Source organism: Lepidothrix coronata, unplaced genomic scaffold, assembly GCF_001604755.1.
Source record: "Lepidothrix coronata isolate B3197 unplaced genomic scaffold, Lepidothrix_coronata-1.0 Scaffold161, whole genome shotgun sequence".
Classification (NCBI taxonomy): domain Eukaryota; kingdom Metazoa; phylum Chordata; class Aves; order Passeriformes; family Pipridae; genus Lepidothrix; species Lepidothrix coronata.
The window spans coordinates 1,672,370-1,690,696 of NW_016690341.1; the positions used below are offsets into that span (position 1 = coordinate 1,672,370).

The window sequence follows — 18,327 nt, forward strand, 5'->3', positions numbered from 1 at the left end:
TGACATAAAATAGAGAAAACAGCACTTTTAAGGTATTTGTCTGACCTTTCTCAGGGTATAGGGTAAAATGGATTTAGACCCTAAAACCACTCAGTTCTCCCTATGGAATATATACCGCTGGTCCCATGTCTAACCTGACAAAGGCAGAGGTAAATACATGTTAAATCAGAAAAATGGCACCTTTGTAATTAACACCTGTTTTTTTGCTAGACCACCGCAAGCACCCCTGAGGTTCTGGTGTCATCAGCCATAGTTAATGATGAGGTATCTGAATCAATACAGGTTGAGGAGGGAGAGGATGGCTGTGTCTCACAAATCTCCATATTTTTTCTAATGTGTCTAACTATCTGAGAAGGTATAGAGATACTGTGAATGCTCTTTATGTTCCTCTCCCGAATCCAAGTCCTAATCCAAATTTCAAAAGTATCATTAAATGTTTGATACCATTCATTGTAATTTATGGCTGCATACAGTTAACTCAGTTCTGAGGGCTTTAATTAGAGAGTAAATGCATGTTAATTTTTCATGATACAGAAGTCTGTCTGGTAAGTATTAGATTGATAGGATAGACATTCTTTTAAGGTAAGGCATCACATAGGTGTTGTGTATTACAGAATCACAGGGTCATAGAATGGGTAGAGTTGGAAGGGACCACAATGCATCATCTGGTCCAACTTTCCTTCTCCAGCAGGGTCATACTAGAGCACATGGCACAGATTGCATCCAGAATATCTCCAGTGAGGGAGACTCCACAATCTCTCTGGGCATTATGTCCTAGTGCGCAGTATTAATGACTTTTGAGCATAAACCTACTGAAATCAGAGAGGTATATGTTTCCTGTATCCCATGTGCAGTGTGGTGAACTGTCAATCTCCCTCCAGTTCCATCAAATAGTTTAGTTTTTCTTCATTTCCAGAAAACATGAAAAAAATCTTTTATGGTTAGTAAAAAAAAAAAAGTAAAAATACAAATGTACTCAGCACTAGATTGGTCTTTCCAAAGTATTAGCCTTCCTCGATCTACCTGCCCCAGTCTCCTGGCTAAGAAATATTTCAAGTTTTACTCAAAGTAGCCGTATCTGATCTTTACGTCTTTCTTCACCATATGTTGTTTCATTTTCCTGACACCTTAGTTTTTATACCACATGCATTTTTAACTCAGTTTGAGTACGTCTTTAACAGTACAAACTATTGGATTTTGTTAAATTGTATAACCCTGACATGCTTTTATGGCTTTCCCTAAACTCAGTCTGTGATTAAATATATTCTCAGTCTTCTTGTTGACTTAACTATTGAAAGTTCTCAGGCAAAACAGGCAGAACAGACTTCTCTGGGAGCTGTATATCCATCATAAAATGGCTCTAATGTGTTATCTATCCAGACTGGTTGTATTTTTCATGCTTTATCACAAATCAGTGTCATAGATAGATTGCAGTTTGCAACCTGCAGTTGTTCATTGGAGTTAACTTGGCTGTCAGGACAGCCTATCTGCAGTGCTTTAAACTTTCATAACTTTTGTGCATGAGACTGAACTATTTTTCTAGCTCCTGGCTGAGGGATCAATGCTGTGTCATTAAAACATATGGAACAAGTCTGTGTTACCCTTTTGAGTTTGATTTAGGATATATGGCATCCCAGCCTTCGTACTTTTTAGAAGTGCCTGCACATAAATTAATGCAGTATGGAACCACTCAAATCATGAACCTTAAAAGTATTTTACTTATGTTTTAGATCATCCTCCAAATCTTCAAAATCATTCAAGACTTAGAACTCCACCACCTCCAATATCACATGCTCACACTCCAAATCAGCATCATGCAGCCTCCATCAATTCCCTAAACAGAGGGAACTTCACTCCACGCAGCAACCCCAGCCCAGCTCCTACGGACCACTCTCTTTCTGGAGAACAACCAGCCACTACTCAAGAGCCAGCCCATGCTCAGGACAACTGGTTACTTAACAGTAACATCCCACTGGAGACAAGGTAGGTCACTTTCTTTAGTACTTAAAATGTTCTGACTGTGTGTGCTAAGGATGTCATGGAAAATACACACATCTGTAGAGCTAGCCTTCTAGTTTGTGAACTGGTGTTTGACTTATGTATTTTGAGTTGTATTTATTATTCCTTGTGTCTTTTTATTTGGACTAGGAGAAGAGGAAATTGCTCTTCTTTCATAAACTAAAATATTGTCTTTAACAGCTGTTCATAAGGTTATTTTCCTCATTTAAAATTGGAATCAGGATCATAGATTAAAATGTTCTTTGTTTTCTTTCTTTTATTTTCCTTTAATGTCTTTTCTTCCTATGTGGTAGGATAAATCAATATCCTATTTAAAAACCTGAAATCAGTCAGTATATTGAAAAGATTTAGCTTTCTAGCTGTGCCTGGTCAAGCAGGTACTTTTGCAGTACATCATTCAGGAAAAGTTGATCTTGTTTTACCTAATGAGGAGAGGTCAGCTGCTGGGTCTTATTGTCTTACAACATTGCTTCAGCAAGCAAGAAACACTGGATAGCAGGGCATCAGTCAGTTAATGGTGCTTCCATTTAGCTCTTAAGTTCTGTTCCACCTAAGCAGCACATGAAGGGTGTGATAAGGGTGCACTGAGTTGTTCTAGTTCATAGCTTTGTTCAGGTTCTCTGTAGGTTCTGGAAAAAAGAGTTCCCATACTACCTCAACCTCATTCCTTCCATCTGGAAGTGCTGTCACACTTGTATTCTCCTGAGGTTTTGCTTCACCATTTCCTTTGCTACTGAGAAGCCAGTGGGGGTGCTGCAGTCATGGTGCCTTTTTCTATCTGGAGAGGTCTTCCAAGCCTAAAACCTGGTGCATTTACTCAACTGTCTTTTTTCCTTCATTTGTCTAACCTTCTCAAACCAACAAGATTTTAGACAGCAAAAAACATACAGTAACTGAAAACTGAGACAGGGGCCAAATTTGTCCCATTGCTGCCTGTGGAAATCTCATTGAGACAGCAATAGCTGTGTCTGTGTCCTGGGACAAATTGTACCCAGTTTTGCCAACTTCTGCTAAAAGAATGTTTTTAAAAATGAACACTTCTCAATCTTTGTGAGAATGAGCTATGTCTGCTGGCCCTCTGAAACTTCCAAAACAGACCTCAATATCACATTTTATGGCATTTAAAGATAATTAATTTCTCTGCGACGTCTTGATTAAGAATACTCAACTAAGAACTGGATCCAAAAGATTAAGACAAAATTATAAGCAAGTAATGCAAGTGTGATTTGACAACAGTTTCAGTAATTATATTATGTTACTAATTCTCAAGCATATATACCCAAGCAGAGTTTTATGTGTTATTTCTTCTTAAAATCGTATTTTAAAAAAACTTAGGTGCCACTCCTGGAGCCCTTCTGAGATAATGCTCCTTATTTATGGTAGAAACCCTGTACCTTTTTCTAAACTGGGTTGTAAATTCTTTGTAGAAGAGATAATACTGGTTTAGTAGTGCAAAGACATCTTCACATCTGACTGCAATGTCTCAGCACCCACCACATTACAACTGAGAAGGAATGTCCTTGGTGCTGGACCAGTGGAGAAATGTCAAAAATAAAAATTCTTTGCTATAAACACTATATGTCCATTTGTCCAATTCTGATGGCAATCAGAGAGTGCTGGAGAGACAACTCTACCACATCTTATGCAGGAGTTCACAGAGAGAACAATTATCTGGCTAGTCCTAGACTGTTCCTGTTAAATTGTAAATTAGTACATCCTTAAGGGCTGTCCTCATTTATTCTCTGTGAAACAATTGTGGGTGAAATTTATTCAAGATCTGAAGCAGACTGCTCTTTCTGCAGGTTGGATTGGTCCCCTTATTGCTGTCAGACTGGAAGTGCACTTTCTGCATCATTTAATGATTTCACTTGCATCACAGATCAGTGACATTTGTACTTGATCCTCAATCTAACCATTTTATTAATTTGGTAGAAAACAGGTTATTTCAAGACTGATGTTGAGGCTTTCAACACGTTGCTTGAAATGGCATAATTTTGCCCAGTGTTCCTTTAGACAACAAGTATTTTGGAAAATAATGTGTAATTTTATGCCAAATAGCAAATGATCATGACTGACTGTTTCTTCACTTATGCAGCATTAAGAAAATAAAATGTGTTATTATGGTGTCATAAAGCGAGGAGGCTGTGCTGCATAGATGAACAGTAAATCTGTGACTAATCTCCTCCACTCTGACAGTCTACTCTTCTGACATGCAGAGGTCTTCCATTTCTCTCAATGGGAATTCTGTAGGCATAAAAGACCAAGCTTCAGAGCTGGTTAGCGGACTCAGATGTCCAATTCCACCTCTTCCATGAAGCTGATCTGCCCCACTACAAAGATTTTTAGAACCAAAAAAAAAAAAAAGACCATCACCTAAGAGAATAAAATACTTAGTATGTAAAAATATAAATCCTGGCCCAGAGACATTAATCCAAGAATTAAGGCTTTTGAAGTTAGGAGATTATAGTAATCTCATGTCGAAAATGGAATTGTATTTCTGTTGAATATCCGTAGGTTTTTTTTAATTCCATATTGGTCAACAGAGAGAGAGAAAACATGAAGAAAAAGCTGCATCTTTTAAACAGGGATTGTCACAGGCTGTGAAACTTGCCTGCACTTACAGACTTGCCTGCACTTACAGACTTTAAGCAGCCCAGAGTTTGAAGAGACTTGATTTTGACTGCCATGGACTTCAGGCAGTATTCAGAACTGGGAATTTAGAATGGTTTGTCACTGCCTGGAAATTTCCATACCGTAATGCAAAGGCAAGCAGAGATGTGTAGCACAAGTATTCAACTGACAGGATAAGCATATCTGAGATTTTATATGTTGCAAGAGGAAGAGCCCCTCCTCTTCTCTCCCTCCTTTTCATTAGTTTCCCTTTACTCCCTTTTCTCTGTTTCTCCTTTCTCCTCTTTCTTTTCCTGTCTGCTCCCTTTTTTGTTGCTTTAAAAGCCATGTATTATCAAGGTTGTGATGAGAAGATCTTTGCTCAGCAGTCACTCCTGACAGGTAAGTCAGTTCCCCCCATATTTATTCCTCAGTCTTCTTTTTCCTGTGGCCTCCTTTCTGTTCCTTTACCTTTGACCATGTGGGAACAAATAAATGCCAACTAGGTGAACGTTTAGTTGACAAACCAGCAGTTTTCAGGAGACTTCCATTCCCAGGAAATTTCGTGTGGTAATATGTAAGGTCAGATTTCTGCCACCACAACTCCTAATGAGAAAGGAGAGTGTTTTGTAACTAGCCAGCGATTCACAGGTGATCTCCAAGGGAGCAGACCCTGTCCAGCCTTCAGTGAGGAGGACAGTCATGCATCAGTCACCTTGGTGACCCAGCGACCTCTCTGTTACAGATGCATACATTATGAGATTATATAACCCTCCCCTCTTCTGTTTTATTGACAATCCACGACTGAAATTCATGGAACCAATTTGACATGGATTTTAACTACTGATGAACTTTTATTGATTGGTGTGTTGCTAGAAGCCTTGCCTCTTACTCATTAAATGCTCAGTGCATGCACATATGTTGCTTCTTTTTGCATTGAACTCAACATCCAGCCTTTCCTGCATTCCCAGGGAATGTGAGGAAGCCGCGAACACTTGGGGATGGATGGATGTCTCAAGTGCTATGGCACACAGCTCATGCATGTTGATCCACTTTACTCCAAAGCTATGAATAGGAGTCACTTCACTTTTATTTAGATAAAGGAGTAGATCTGTACTGTCAAAGCAGCCTGGAGGCCTCCAAAAGCAGAGAGTTGAGCTAAATGAGTGCTGGCATTAAGCAGCAGGAAGAGGAGGGATTAGAAATGAAAATTAAAGTTCAGGACATTATAGAAGAGACAGTATCAAGGTTTGTGTAATGTGACAGGACTGGTTTCTCATGGTTTAGCATGTTATCCTGAATCCAGTTTCTCTGACAGAGGAATTCTTGTTTATGTCAGTTACATCCTCTAAGCTCTTAATTCTGTGTAAGTGATAAAGTGTCACAATGCTATTATGTTTGGTTTGTTGGGGTTTTTTTCTAGTTTTGGCCAGGAGATTTATTCACATTCAGGTCTAGATTCAGTTTTGATGCTAAAAGCAGACATGGGCAAAATCAGGACTGTGTTTTTTTTAAAAAACATGGGAAGAATGTTCTTTTGCCAGGTCCTGAGAAACAAGCCTGAAGGTGAGAAAGACACAGTCTGTTCCCAGCTGTGCCTCTGACTTAATTCTTTATGTTCTACTATTCTCCTCAAAAAGTACAAAACAGTTCACCATTTATAGGTTAAAATGTGATTCATGCTGGGGAGGACAGATACTGCAAAGTGCCGCTATTGTGTGCAAGGTCAATCCCAGGCATTTTCATGTGCAGGCATGAAATAAGCAAGGTATCTTGCTTATTGCCTGTTTATAGCCAGATTATAGCCAATACTCTCGCATTGGAATTTGGGTTACAACTTAACCTGTTTCTAGCTTCTATCTGCTTATCACTGAGAGACTTTCCTTGGAATACTCATATTGAGCAAAACTTGCATTTTGAGACTTCTAAATAGGAAGTTATTGCTCCACAAAGGAAAACAAATTAATCAAATTGGTAACTAAAATGTTCTTCAAATCCAAAACTGAAACTAAAGCAAAGGAGTGGCAGATTTTTGCTAGAAATCCATAAGAATGTTAGATGCAAGTGTGCTACCAAAGTATTGGCCCAAGTGGGATATAGATACTGTGCTGTACCTTTTCAGAGTAACAGTAATATAGATGGAAGAGTATAACCAGATTACAGCTGTGCTGGATTGAAATCTACTCCTTTGAATCCAGCAGTTCCGAAGGTTTCACGTGTCACTGGCAATAAATAATGTGAAATGAGCAAAAACATCAACTTTTTTTTATACATGCACATGGGCGTGTGTGCTTATATGTGTGTATATGCATATATATATAGTGTATATATAAAGAAGTGAACATTCTTAAAAGCTATATATGTATATGTGTAGCCTCTTATACATATAAATATATGGTCTATCATTCTAATTCCATTCACAACTGCACTATAACCATTGTGGTTTATAAAATCACACTTCATATATGCATGACTCACTGGCTTCATTCATGTTTCCATATGTATGTAGAAACATAGCAAAGCAGACATTCCTAGAGACATTGCAGGACAACCTCATTGAGATGGACATTCTCACCTCCTCCCGACATGACGGTGCTTACAATGATGGGTATGTGACACTTACGTGGTCTTCCTGTTTACTGTACAGTCATTATGATCCTTGCATGAAAGCATTTGGTCATATCAGTGATGTTTAAAGGCAACACCACTGCTGCCCTCTTCCAAGATGGCTTTGAAAAAATGAAGTTCTGGGGCTTGGAGCATTGTGTCCTGTACATATTAATGGCAGACTCATTAATATGCTGGTGAGCCACAGCATGCCATTTGCTTTTTCTTCCCTTGTTGTTTTGAAAGTCATTTCATTAGTAAGAAGTACCTACAGCAATTTCAAGTCCCATATTAACTAAGATTAATTTAATTTTCATAAAAATCTTAAACCATTATTGTGCAGGCAGCCTGATACTTCATTATTAAACTGATGTCTTCCACATACCTTATCTGACAAGTGTCTGCTAGTGGTTTATGTAAGCCAAGCCTTTGAGTTTGACTTACCCACCCATTCTGGCATCTTCACTTAACTTTTGATCACTTGACTTTTAAGTTATAATCAGCTTTTAACTTGATACTTAGTGCCGAAACTGTTGAACCTTGTGTTGGCAGTTTCTAATTTGCTAGCCATTATTTACAGATCTTTTTGGTGCGCTTGAACACTGCAGGTACCTCTTTGCTCAGAACAGATACATTTCTGTCTAAATAAATACTTTTCAAAACACAGGATAGTATCTGACTTATTGTAAAAATCAATGTTTTTATGTAGAGCATTAGTAGAAATAAAAGATCTTTCTCTAATGCTCAGCAGTCATGCTTAGAGTAACAATAAAACCATGGCTGTAGTACTACAAACATCTATTTTGGAGAATTATGTTTTGCTTTTTACTGCACAAACTAGTGGCTTTTCTGCATGGTGATGTTTCTGTATGTGACATTTCCCGCTGTGACTGCACAAGTGACTTCATGGGGAAAACAGAGTCACATCTTCATCTGGTATTAGCCACTGGCTTGACTGACTCTCAAGGATCCATGCTGATTGCATTTGCTCTGGCTGCAAATCTGGCCCCATAAACCATGGCAGAATGTGCAAAGTGCATTGGGGCTGTTTTTCAGTCCTCACAAGCTACATTTTTGTTTCACATCAGCATGGTGATAGATGAGTCAGATCCATTTCCCAGGTTTCATTCCCAGAATTTGAATGCCTTGTACATCACGACGTCCCACCAAAATCAGGTTTTTCATTTAGGATTCCTGTGGACAGAACTCCCACTGGGACATATCATTTCAGGAACTCATGAACTTCAGTGTGTTCTTTTTGTGCTGACTTTCATGAGTCTCGCATGAGGTGCTCATAGGCTGGCGCTCAGGCTGCATTTGTCATAATGGGCAAAATACGGTGCCTCCCAATGTCACTGGACAGGAAATACTGTTGTCTTTGACAGTAATTCACACTTTTTTAAAGGTAGGCATCAAACTAAGGTGCTCTGGACTGCTTTCTGGAAGCAGGTGCCTCTCCCCACTAGCGATATACAGGACTCTGATGCTTTTAGCCATGCCATTGTCCAGTACTTAAATTTGCTGTGTGGGGACAGTGTGAATATTCCCCTCTGTGACAATTTGGGTGCTCTGGAATGGCTTAAGCTCTCTTTCCCCATCTCCGTTCACCGATACCACACAAAAAACGCTCTCATGCAGTGATCAGTGAATAGATAAATGCCCCCCTCTTTAATCTGACCTACACTCCTCTTCAGCCTCTGTAGGACATTTCTGTGGGAGTGTGAGCAGGCTCCCAGTTCTGCCCGTGCCACCAGTCTGTCGTAGCTGTGCTTGGGATATTCATCTCACTCTAATGCCAGCTCTTCCACAGAGGGGACTCCTGCCCTTGAAGAGTTCTCTGTGGCATTGTTGGCACTGTGATTTTTTGTTTGGTTTTGTTTTCCTTTACTCTGTGTGACTTGCCTTTGATTTTTATTCTTCTCTTTTGTGCATGCCGTTCATGTCCGTAGCCAGCATTTTGTGAAGCTGCTTTCCTCGTCCTGGCAGTAGTCGCCATTCTCCCACCCCACGTCTCCCTTGGCATCGATTTGTCTGAGGAGTCACTTGCTGTTGGTCTTTCTTCCCTCAGGCACTTCCTGTTCAAACCTGGAGGCACTTCTCCCCTTTTTTGTACAACATCGCCGGGATATCCCCTGACGTCCAGCACTGTGTACTCACCTCCCCCTAGGCCCCTTCCCAGAAGTACCTTTTCTAGGCCTGCCTTTAACCTGAAGAAACCCTATAAGTACTGTAACTGGAAATGTGCTGCTCTGAGTGCTATTGTCATCTCAGTCACGCTGGTGATCCTGCTGGCCTATTTCATAGGTAAGCTCATTTCTGTTTGTTTTTCTTCTTTTTATTTCATTTCTCTACAAACCTCCCATAGTGCTAATGTTTGGGAAGCAAAGGGTCAAGACTGTGGTACAGAGTGGTAGGGAAATAAGGCCTCTGTTGACTTAATTGTGGTTGCAGCGTTATGCAGTGTTATGGTAGGAAGCTTAACATATGTCATAGAGCCAGAAGAGCTTAGTAAAACGTGAGTCATATATTGTGCTCCCTTCAATGTCATGGACTGTTTATATCCTGCAGAGGAAAGTGTACCTGGAGTGAGACAAACCCACCAGGTTTTCTCTAAGCAGCCCATTAAAACAGACGGTGAAGTCTGTGTCCCAGTCACATCCACGTCCATGGGAGTTGACCTTGATGGGACAGGGTCAGAACCAAGATTCTGATCCACAAAAATGTGTTTTAATTCTATCATTTGGTGACACATCCATTTTAGTGACATGTAAGCAATTATATTGAAGTTCACAGGATGACCAGGAGGATGAAGAAGGACTGGGTTTACATTGTGGTTCAACAGAGGCTGTTTAGAATAGGGGAAGCAGGTGAAATTTGCTTCTCAGGTGGAGAAGCAGTGGATTTTTCTTGCACTGTGCATGATCTGAACTTCTTTTGTTTGTGAGGCTTGTCAGTGTTCATTGAAAAACAGCATTCTTTCTGTATGTTGCAAAAGTAGTTGAACTACTAGAAGTGAGAATTGTATTTTTAAACCCGTAAAGTTGTAGTGTTAGCATTACTTTTTCTTCAGTCAGATGTGATATTTGTGTTATAAATGTCTTACAAAAGTCCATTCCTAGACTTCTATGTTAAACTGTCAGTGGTGCAAGCTCTAGTTGTCAGACGCTTTTAGATATGGTCATGGGTAAAAAAGCCCATTTCTCATGGCACAAATGAGTCTTTTTGATTTCACTGCGACTTCCTGTACACTAATGATCTATAAAAGGTTGTGGTTAGAGTTACAAATCTTAGTCTGGATTGAAAGATTTTTGCTTTTATTTCACGTGAGTATAATTAGCACTACCACAAAGGATTGCTTTTACTGTGTTCCTTTTATGTACACTTCTTTAATGACTGATACTTTTCCACTTCTGCCTTGCTCATATTCTGGTCACTTTTATGTCTCCTGTAAGAGGAGCAGGAATGATTAATTAACCAACATTAAATCAGCAGCAGTTTGATGAAATATGCAGTCAGTTTTCATCATTTGCTATGTACATTTGGACTCACCTTTCTCATTTGTCTGGTATTCTCCTTATGCCCCGAACATGGCTCCTTTGGACATTATCTCAGTGTGTCAGAGGAGAATCATTATAACTCAGCATAGAGGTGCCTGTAAATTCTGAAGGAGGATGTGCGTGTTATTTGATAGATTGAGAGGAGTTGGGTTTGCCACTCATTCTTGAACTCAGCTCCCTTTTTCAGTGTTCTCAAAAGATCACGCTCCTGCTTAAAATCACAGTTAGTGTTGTTAAATGGTAGGTCCACTGAGTGCCCTCCCATCCTTTTTTTGTCTCCATTCAGATGAATTCTGTGGCATTCACTAGACTCCATGGATGGCTGGCAAGGTGCCAGAAATGTTTATCAGGTTGAACTGCTGTAATTATGGGTCATAATTACTAATTTCTAAAGGAACTATCAATTATTAAAAATCAAATTCGATGGTTCAGCTCAGCATAAACATATTTAGCAAAGATTGTCTCTACCAGACCCAGTGTTCTAATCAACAAGCAAAAAGGCAGATATTTAATTAGATTTTGATGAAAAATTGTGTTTAATTTCAAGTATAATCAATTATTAATTACTGTAATGAGTGACTCTGGCGGGGTTTACTAATTAACTCATTTAAAAATTATGAATAACCTTTTCATTTGTAATTATTTTTTACATCCTGTCAAGTTGCAGATGAGATTTGTATCACCTAACCCAAAAGAAAAAAAATTAATCAGGGAGTCAAAATGTTTGTACTTTCACTAAGTTAAGCTGAGACATTTTGCATTCTGATATAAACTGCGCAGTTCTTAAGAGGACCTTGTTTATTCTTTTAAATAGCCTAATCTGTTTACAAAACAAATTGCTCTTTTTCTCCAATTTTATGTTTTTCTCCCCCCTATATTTGCATAGTTGCATTTTCTTACAGATACTGTTTCTCATTTAAGCAGTATCTTGCTCTCTTTGATGTCATGGGGACAATGTGAATGGTAAGATATAACTTAATCATGAGTATAAGGTCTAATCTATATAACAGCTCATGAGTGTTGGGAACTTTAATACTTTCTGTCTGCTCTTGTTAGTTAAAACAACCACAGAAATTATCTTTTTAATGACCATTTTCATCCTCCAGAGCAAACTGAGGTCATTGGAAAGGCTCCCATTTGAGTGAATGGGCTTTGGATCAAGCCCCATGGCAGCGGCTTGGCATGTAATCTAATTATTTGTACACTGATTGGTTAATGGCAATCCTTCAGAATAGTATCTAGGCCTTAAGAATGTTCCTCACAGCATCAGACACATCACCATCCTCTGTTTAAATGTTAGAATATTTCACTAATATTAGAATATGAGAATATTAGAATATGGCATTAGAATAATAGCACATTGCAGGCCTTACCTTCCTGCAGAAGTGTGTGGAGCTACAAATATCAAGAGATACATGAGAGACTCTGCTGTGAGCAGTACTTTTTGTGTGACAGATGCTCAGACACAACTGTGATGGGCAACTGTCTGGGGCAGGCAGAGCCATATGGAAACAACAAGGCATTGTGTCCTTTCTGAAGTTCTTTGCTAAAGCCAGTTCAGTTTTGAAATTCATCTGGAGCACTTACTAAATCGTTTGTTTGAGGCTAAAAGGCAGAGTTTCTACTATTTTATGTAAGTCTTTATGGTATTTAGCAGTCTGAGGTGCATTTATCTCACTGAGCTGTTTCAAAGAAGAGGAGAGGAGGCATTAGTAGACGTCCATGACAGCTGAATGTCTGGTATCATGTGTCCACACTGTGATCAAGCTGAAGGTTTTACAGGGCTGAGTGAGTCACTGGTCTAGAGAGATAATGACAAACAAAATATAACAGGGTGTATTAAACATCAGAAGCTGGTTTTTATTTGAATTAAACAGCTTTTGATTGACTTGTTGCCACCTTTTCAAATATTCAGACACCACAGTGAGGTGGTGGCAACAATGCCTGTCAGTGTTTTGTGCACACATGGCTTATGCAAATCTCGGCAGAAGCTTGTCTTGTGGTGTGAGAGCACTGAAGAGAAAAACAGGGGTAGATCAGGGCTATAACATTAAAATGATGGAACCATTGAAATCAAAAGCCTCTTTGAGCAGCTTGTAACTGCCCTGCTATTCCAGGAGGTCATGAAGAGACATCACTTTAAAATTAAATCCCCTGTTTTAGGACTGTCCATTCAATAGACACCTAAAAAAGGAAAATTTTCATGGTTGTTGCTGGGATGTGACGGGGTCCATATACCATTAAACTCTGCCTTGGAGGGCTAATTTCTAGCAAGATTATGGCAGAGCTAATACCGTGAGGTATGTTGCTATCCAAATACTTTTCCAGCAGTTTCTGTATCTGGTAGATGCCAGACCTGCTAGCAGAGCATTGTGAAGAGTCTCTGACATTGCTGTACTATTTGGGAGGAAGATTTCTGAGTTTAGAAACAGAAAAGACCTGTTTACTTGTCCAGATCTCCATGCCCAGCAGCTGTTTGGCTAGATCCATGGAACAGTTTCTAAATGAATTAGTGATGGAGAATAGTTTCTGCCTGCTTAAACAGGAGGTATTATCCTCTGCCTGATGTATATTCCAGACTAGATGGAAGTACAATTTGACGTAGTTAGGCACTTGCAATTTTCCTGTACTTAAGCATGTGCTGCGGTTGCATTGCATGAACAGCAAGAAAGATGGGCATTTGATTTAGATTAAAGTTAGGGCTGGAAAACGTATTATGAAGCCAAAACAGTCATTCCTTTTTATTGGAATCAGAGCTCTCTACTTTTCAGTTCTGTGTTCATTTGAACTCTGTACAGATGCAGCTTCACTTAAAGAACAGTGTTTCTTGCTGCAGGCAAAAGGCTTTGACAGTAAAAGTGTGTTAGGACTATGATGTGTTTATAAAGTGTCTTTTGTTTTATTGTCTAAGAATCACCCTGAAAGCTAATTTTAGCTCAGTTTGTCCATGATTCTTTGATGCTATGGAGAAAACACAATTTAAAGCAGTTCTCCAAAGCTCTTAACAATCTAACTAGTTAGCTATGATGTATAGCATACTAATTACCATGGTGTTTACATGCCACTAGAGATCCATAGGAAAAGTTAATTATTAAACCTGATCCATATCTATAGATCCTACATTTATACCTTCATATTAAGATTTTTATTCATATTAAAATATAAACCAATTTATTACCCTGCCAACAAGCTTCTTTCACTTTCTGCTTTAATATTTCTTTCCTGATCCCAGATTAAGTTCTATTTTGCTACTCTTGATGTTTGTTCTTTTGATTTACAAGGATTGTAAATGAAAATTTTTGAATGTTTTCTATTTCTGTCTTGTCTTAGATAAAAGGCAGAAATGGAAGCTAAGCAATCTGTTCTAGCATCTAGCAAAGCCTTTATGTTAACAGGAGCTTTGTGGACCTTTCTTGGTTCTTTCACATCTTCACAAAATCACTGTGATAAGCTCACATAGTAACTGTGGGTCTCATTTACCTAATTTTATCTTTAATCTATAAAAATGCCAGATCCAGTCTGAAAGATGCTGTAGTATTATCAGTAATATATTTTCTGTACTATAGAAGTTTGTGAAACATACCATTTCAGGACATTGGTTGAAAGGGACCCAGCACTACCATTTTTATCATTTATAGTAGAACTTGAATATGTGGGGTTTATTAAACCCCAAATTTTTATTAAAACTGGCTCTTTTTGTACAAAATGCAGACATGATTAGTGCCTCTCCATCACTAAGGGGTACAGCTTAAATGACATCTGGCTCTTCCTTTCATACACCATGGCATTTGAGAAATACAGGCCATATTCTTCTTGTGCACATGCTCCTCTTAAACTGTAGCAACTCCATTTCCTTTAGCACTGGTTCCAATGCATTCAGAGTCAGTGGCATTGCACCCAGTGCCTGCAACAGGAGCTGGAATAACCCTGGAAAAGTCTTCATATATTTTTATATATTCTTGGTTCTGGAGATTGACCTGACTAAAGACAGAATATAAATCTGTATATGTGTTGATCCTTCAATCCAGTCTTGAATGATCGCTTTTGTTGTTGAGCTCCAAATTTTTCCACTTTAAATTATCTCAGGAAGACTAAGACATGAAAATAGTCTCAACCTCATGGAGAGATGCCATCAACCTGATGTGTGATCAAGCTTCTGTGTGATCATTCAAAAGTGCATGGAATTGCAGAAATCTTTTTGCATCTTTTGTTCTGTAGCAGAGAGATGGGAAGATCACAGAGCTCTGTGTTAGCCTTAGTCACACTTCACCGTAGTAGAGAACCAGTGAGGGCAGCTGCTGTGTGTAAAGCCTACAAGAGGCTGGTGAGTAGCAGTGAGCTCAGGAAAGCTGCCTGCGGGAATCTGGCAAAAGAGACTTTACTGGGCCAGATCCATAATGAAATAGTGAATCACTGAAATGCTTCAGCTCCATCACTTCACTAAAATTCCCCCATCTCCCTCTCCACATGCATGCACACACAGAAAGTAACCATCAGAGGAATGAGGAAGACACAAAATGAAATTAATGGCTTTAAACTGAAAGAGACTAGGTTTAGATTAGATATTGGGAAGAAATTCTTCACTGTGAGAGTGGCGAGGCACTGGCACAGGTTGCCCAGAGAAGGGGAGGCTACCCCATCTCTGGGAAGTATTCAAGGCCAGGTTGGATGGGGCTTGGGGCAGTCTGGTTTAGTGGAAGGTGCCCTTGCCCATGGGTTGGAATTAGATGACCTTTAAGGTCCCTTCCAACCCAAACCATTCAAGGATTCTATGAAAATTAAAACCATGATGGCATATATTCAGTCTTATATTTCCCCCTGTTTTGTTGTCTTTTGTTCCAGCTTTAAGTGCATGGTGGTATGAATTATAACTCAGATCTTTTATTTTTCCTCACCTGCAAAGTCAGCAAGAGCTCTTTGATTATTAGGGAATTGGGTGCATCTTTTTTTTTGCTTTGAATTTTCCATTGTATGTTTGGATAGCAGCTACTGTTGGCTTTATAATTTAGAGTAAAGGAAGTACAAGTGATTTATCCACATCTTTAAAGAAAGGTGATAAAGGTACAAGATCCCACTTTAAAGCTATTCTTGTGAAGATCAGTTCATTCAGGTGGGTGTTAAAACCTCGCCATAGAAACTCCATTAAAGAACATTCACTGTTTCAATCTGAGATCTGTAACCTGACATTAAAAGTGTTGTGATTGGAGAAATACACCATGATGTAGATGCTATTGAAAGAATCACAGAATTATTTTGATTGGAAAAAACCTCTAAGATCATTGTGTCCAACCTTTGATGGATCATGACCATGTCAACTAAACTATAGCACGAAGTGCCACATCCAGTTTCTTGAACACCTCCAGGGATGGTGACTTCAGCACGTCCCTGAGCAGTCTATTCAGTGCTTAACAACCCTTTCCATGAAGAAATTCTTCCTAATGTCCCACCTGAACCTCTCCTGGCACAGCTTGAGGCTGTGTCCTCTTGTCCTGTCATGACTTGCCTGGGGGAAGACGCTGACCCCCACCATGCTACAATGTCCTTTCAGATAGTTGCAGAGAGTGATAAGATCTCCCCTGAGCCTCCTTTTCTCCAGGGTAGACAACCTCAGCTCCCTCAATTGCTCCTCAGAGGCATATTAATATTGGGAAGTATTAAAATGTAGGTATTGCATTTGATGACAATGTGTTCTGAACTTGGTGGCAAAATTCCTGCTTTTCAAAGTGGTTAGTACTTCTTCAAAGTCAACAGTTATAAAGATCCTGGTCAAGTCTGCATCTTTTCTCAACTAATTAAGTGTTTATTGGAGACAGGAAGAATTATGAGGATTCCCATAATTTTCATTTTAAATTCTTTTCTCAATTTTCAGTGTTAAAATCCGTAAGCACTCTCACATCATGTAGGCTGACCTCTTCAGACACTGAAGGCTAGCAAACTCCAGCCACTTTACCATCTTTACACAGTAAACCGCATACCTACTTTAGTTTTTTCCCAACTTATATGTATAAGGATCTCATTAGCTCTTTTTGGCTATAAAAATTACATTAAAATATTGTTATACAGCATTCTTGTACTTACTCTTTAAGTAATTTTCACTCTCTGCTTTTCAGTTGCCGATGTCCCATTTCACAGACACAATTTGCTATCTGAAGCATGTAAGGTGGCCTTTGACACTTTTTGTTTGAATCATTCAAATTTAGAAACTGCCCAGCTCTTCTATATATCTGTTCTATCCTCATCATTGTATTTGTCACTTGAATAGTGTTTGAGTCATCTACATGTTTAGTGATCCATGATTTTATATTTGCTTATGTAACACTGATGTAAACATTGAATAATTTCAGGTTGACTGTCAGTTGTTGATCTTCACAAGAAATTGTAACATATGATGGTTATTCACCAGCAATGATAATACTAAGGTCTTTCAGTTAGTTTTAAAATACATGTATAAATTGCTCTTTACCATTGGAAAGTGCTTGTTTCTTAAGTCAAATGAAATTAAATCAAATGTCTTACTAACCAGTAATACTGTCAAAAAATTAGTGACTGTTTTTCAAGATCTGTTTTTCAGAAAAGCAATACTGTTGCCCTGAGCTACCACATTCATGTTCTTTATTCTGTATCAGTTTAATTCTGTGTTATGTTTTCCATTATTTTGTCTGTAATAGAGGTCAGACTGCCCAATCCAAGTGACTTGCATCCTCTTCTTTTCCCTTCTTAAATATTTGTACAGCATCAACCCTGGTAGCTGGTTCAGTATTAATCGGTGAGTCAGATTCCTCTTCTGCTGTATCATTTACTGGGTAAAAGTTAAATGAGCCTGCAGATTTAAAAATGTTTGTCCTTGAATAGATGTAGTTTAATATAATTCCTGGTTATTAATAGACTGGAAAAAAACTTATTTCCTGTGAATTAATTGCATTATCGTAGTTATTTTAAATAACTTGAACAAAAATTCTTACTGAACACCTCAACCTTTATTATAACATTATTAACAATTTCCCCATCTCCATCAAGTAAATAGCTGTATCGTTGATCAGTTTGCTAGGTTTCAGTACACTTAAAAAAGTGTTCTATTGTTCCTTTTTAATTCCAAGCCATTTATTTTTTCTTCATGTCCTCAGCTTCTTTTCACCTCTCTGCATGGTTTTAGATTTATATAGATTACTCTCTGTTTCCCTATTGTTCTGGGCTTTTATATATCACTTTTTTTATTTCTACTTATTGTTTTATTTTGACACTGAACGAAGAGGTCCTTTTGTCAAAGTCTGATCCTCTTTCATCATTGCGGGATCATTAGAAGAATGCCTTCCATTTAGAAGTAGTCCAGCAACATGACTGATTCTTTAACTAGTCGAAAGCAGGTTGAGGCTGTATATCCAGAGGGCTCGTCTGATCTGGGAGTCTCTATCAGTGTGCCATGAAACCACACATTAGTTAGCCCTTTAGATGCCTGATCCTTTTGTAAAATTGAGAATCTTTAATACAAAGAGAGATTAATTTAATTCCATCTGTTTTTATTAAATGGTAAGAT

The 18,327-nt window shown here is 38.6% G+C and overlaps 1 protein-coding gene across 1 annotated transcript in view; it reads left to right on the plus strand.

Moving 5' to 3' along the window:
- The window catches only part of TENM4 (teneurin transmembrane protein 4), a 603,620-nt gene that overhangs the window by 380,891 nt on the left and 204,402 nt on the right, over positions 1-18,327 (plus strand). The window contains exons 6-8 of the mRNA XM_017829261.1: positions 1,731-1,983; positions 7,139-7,237; positions 9,305-9,540. Of these exons, the coding sequence (XP_017684750.1) occupies positions 1,731-1,983; positions 7,139-7,237; positions 9,305-9,540 (588 nt within the window). The remainder of the gene's footprint in view (positions 1-1,730; positions 1,984-7,138; positions 7,238-9,304; positions 9,541-18,327) is intronic.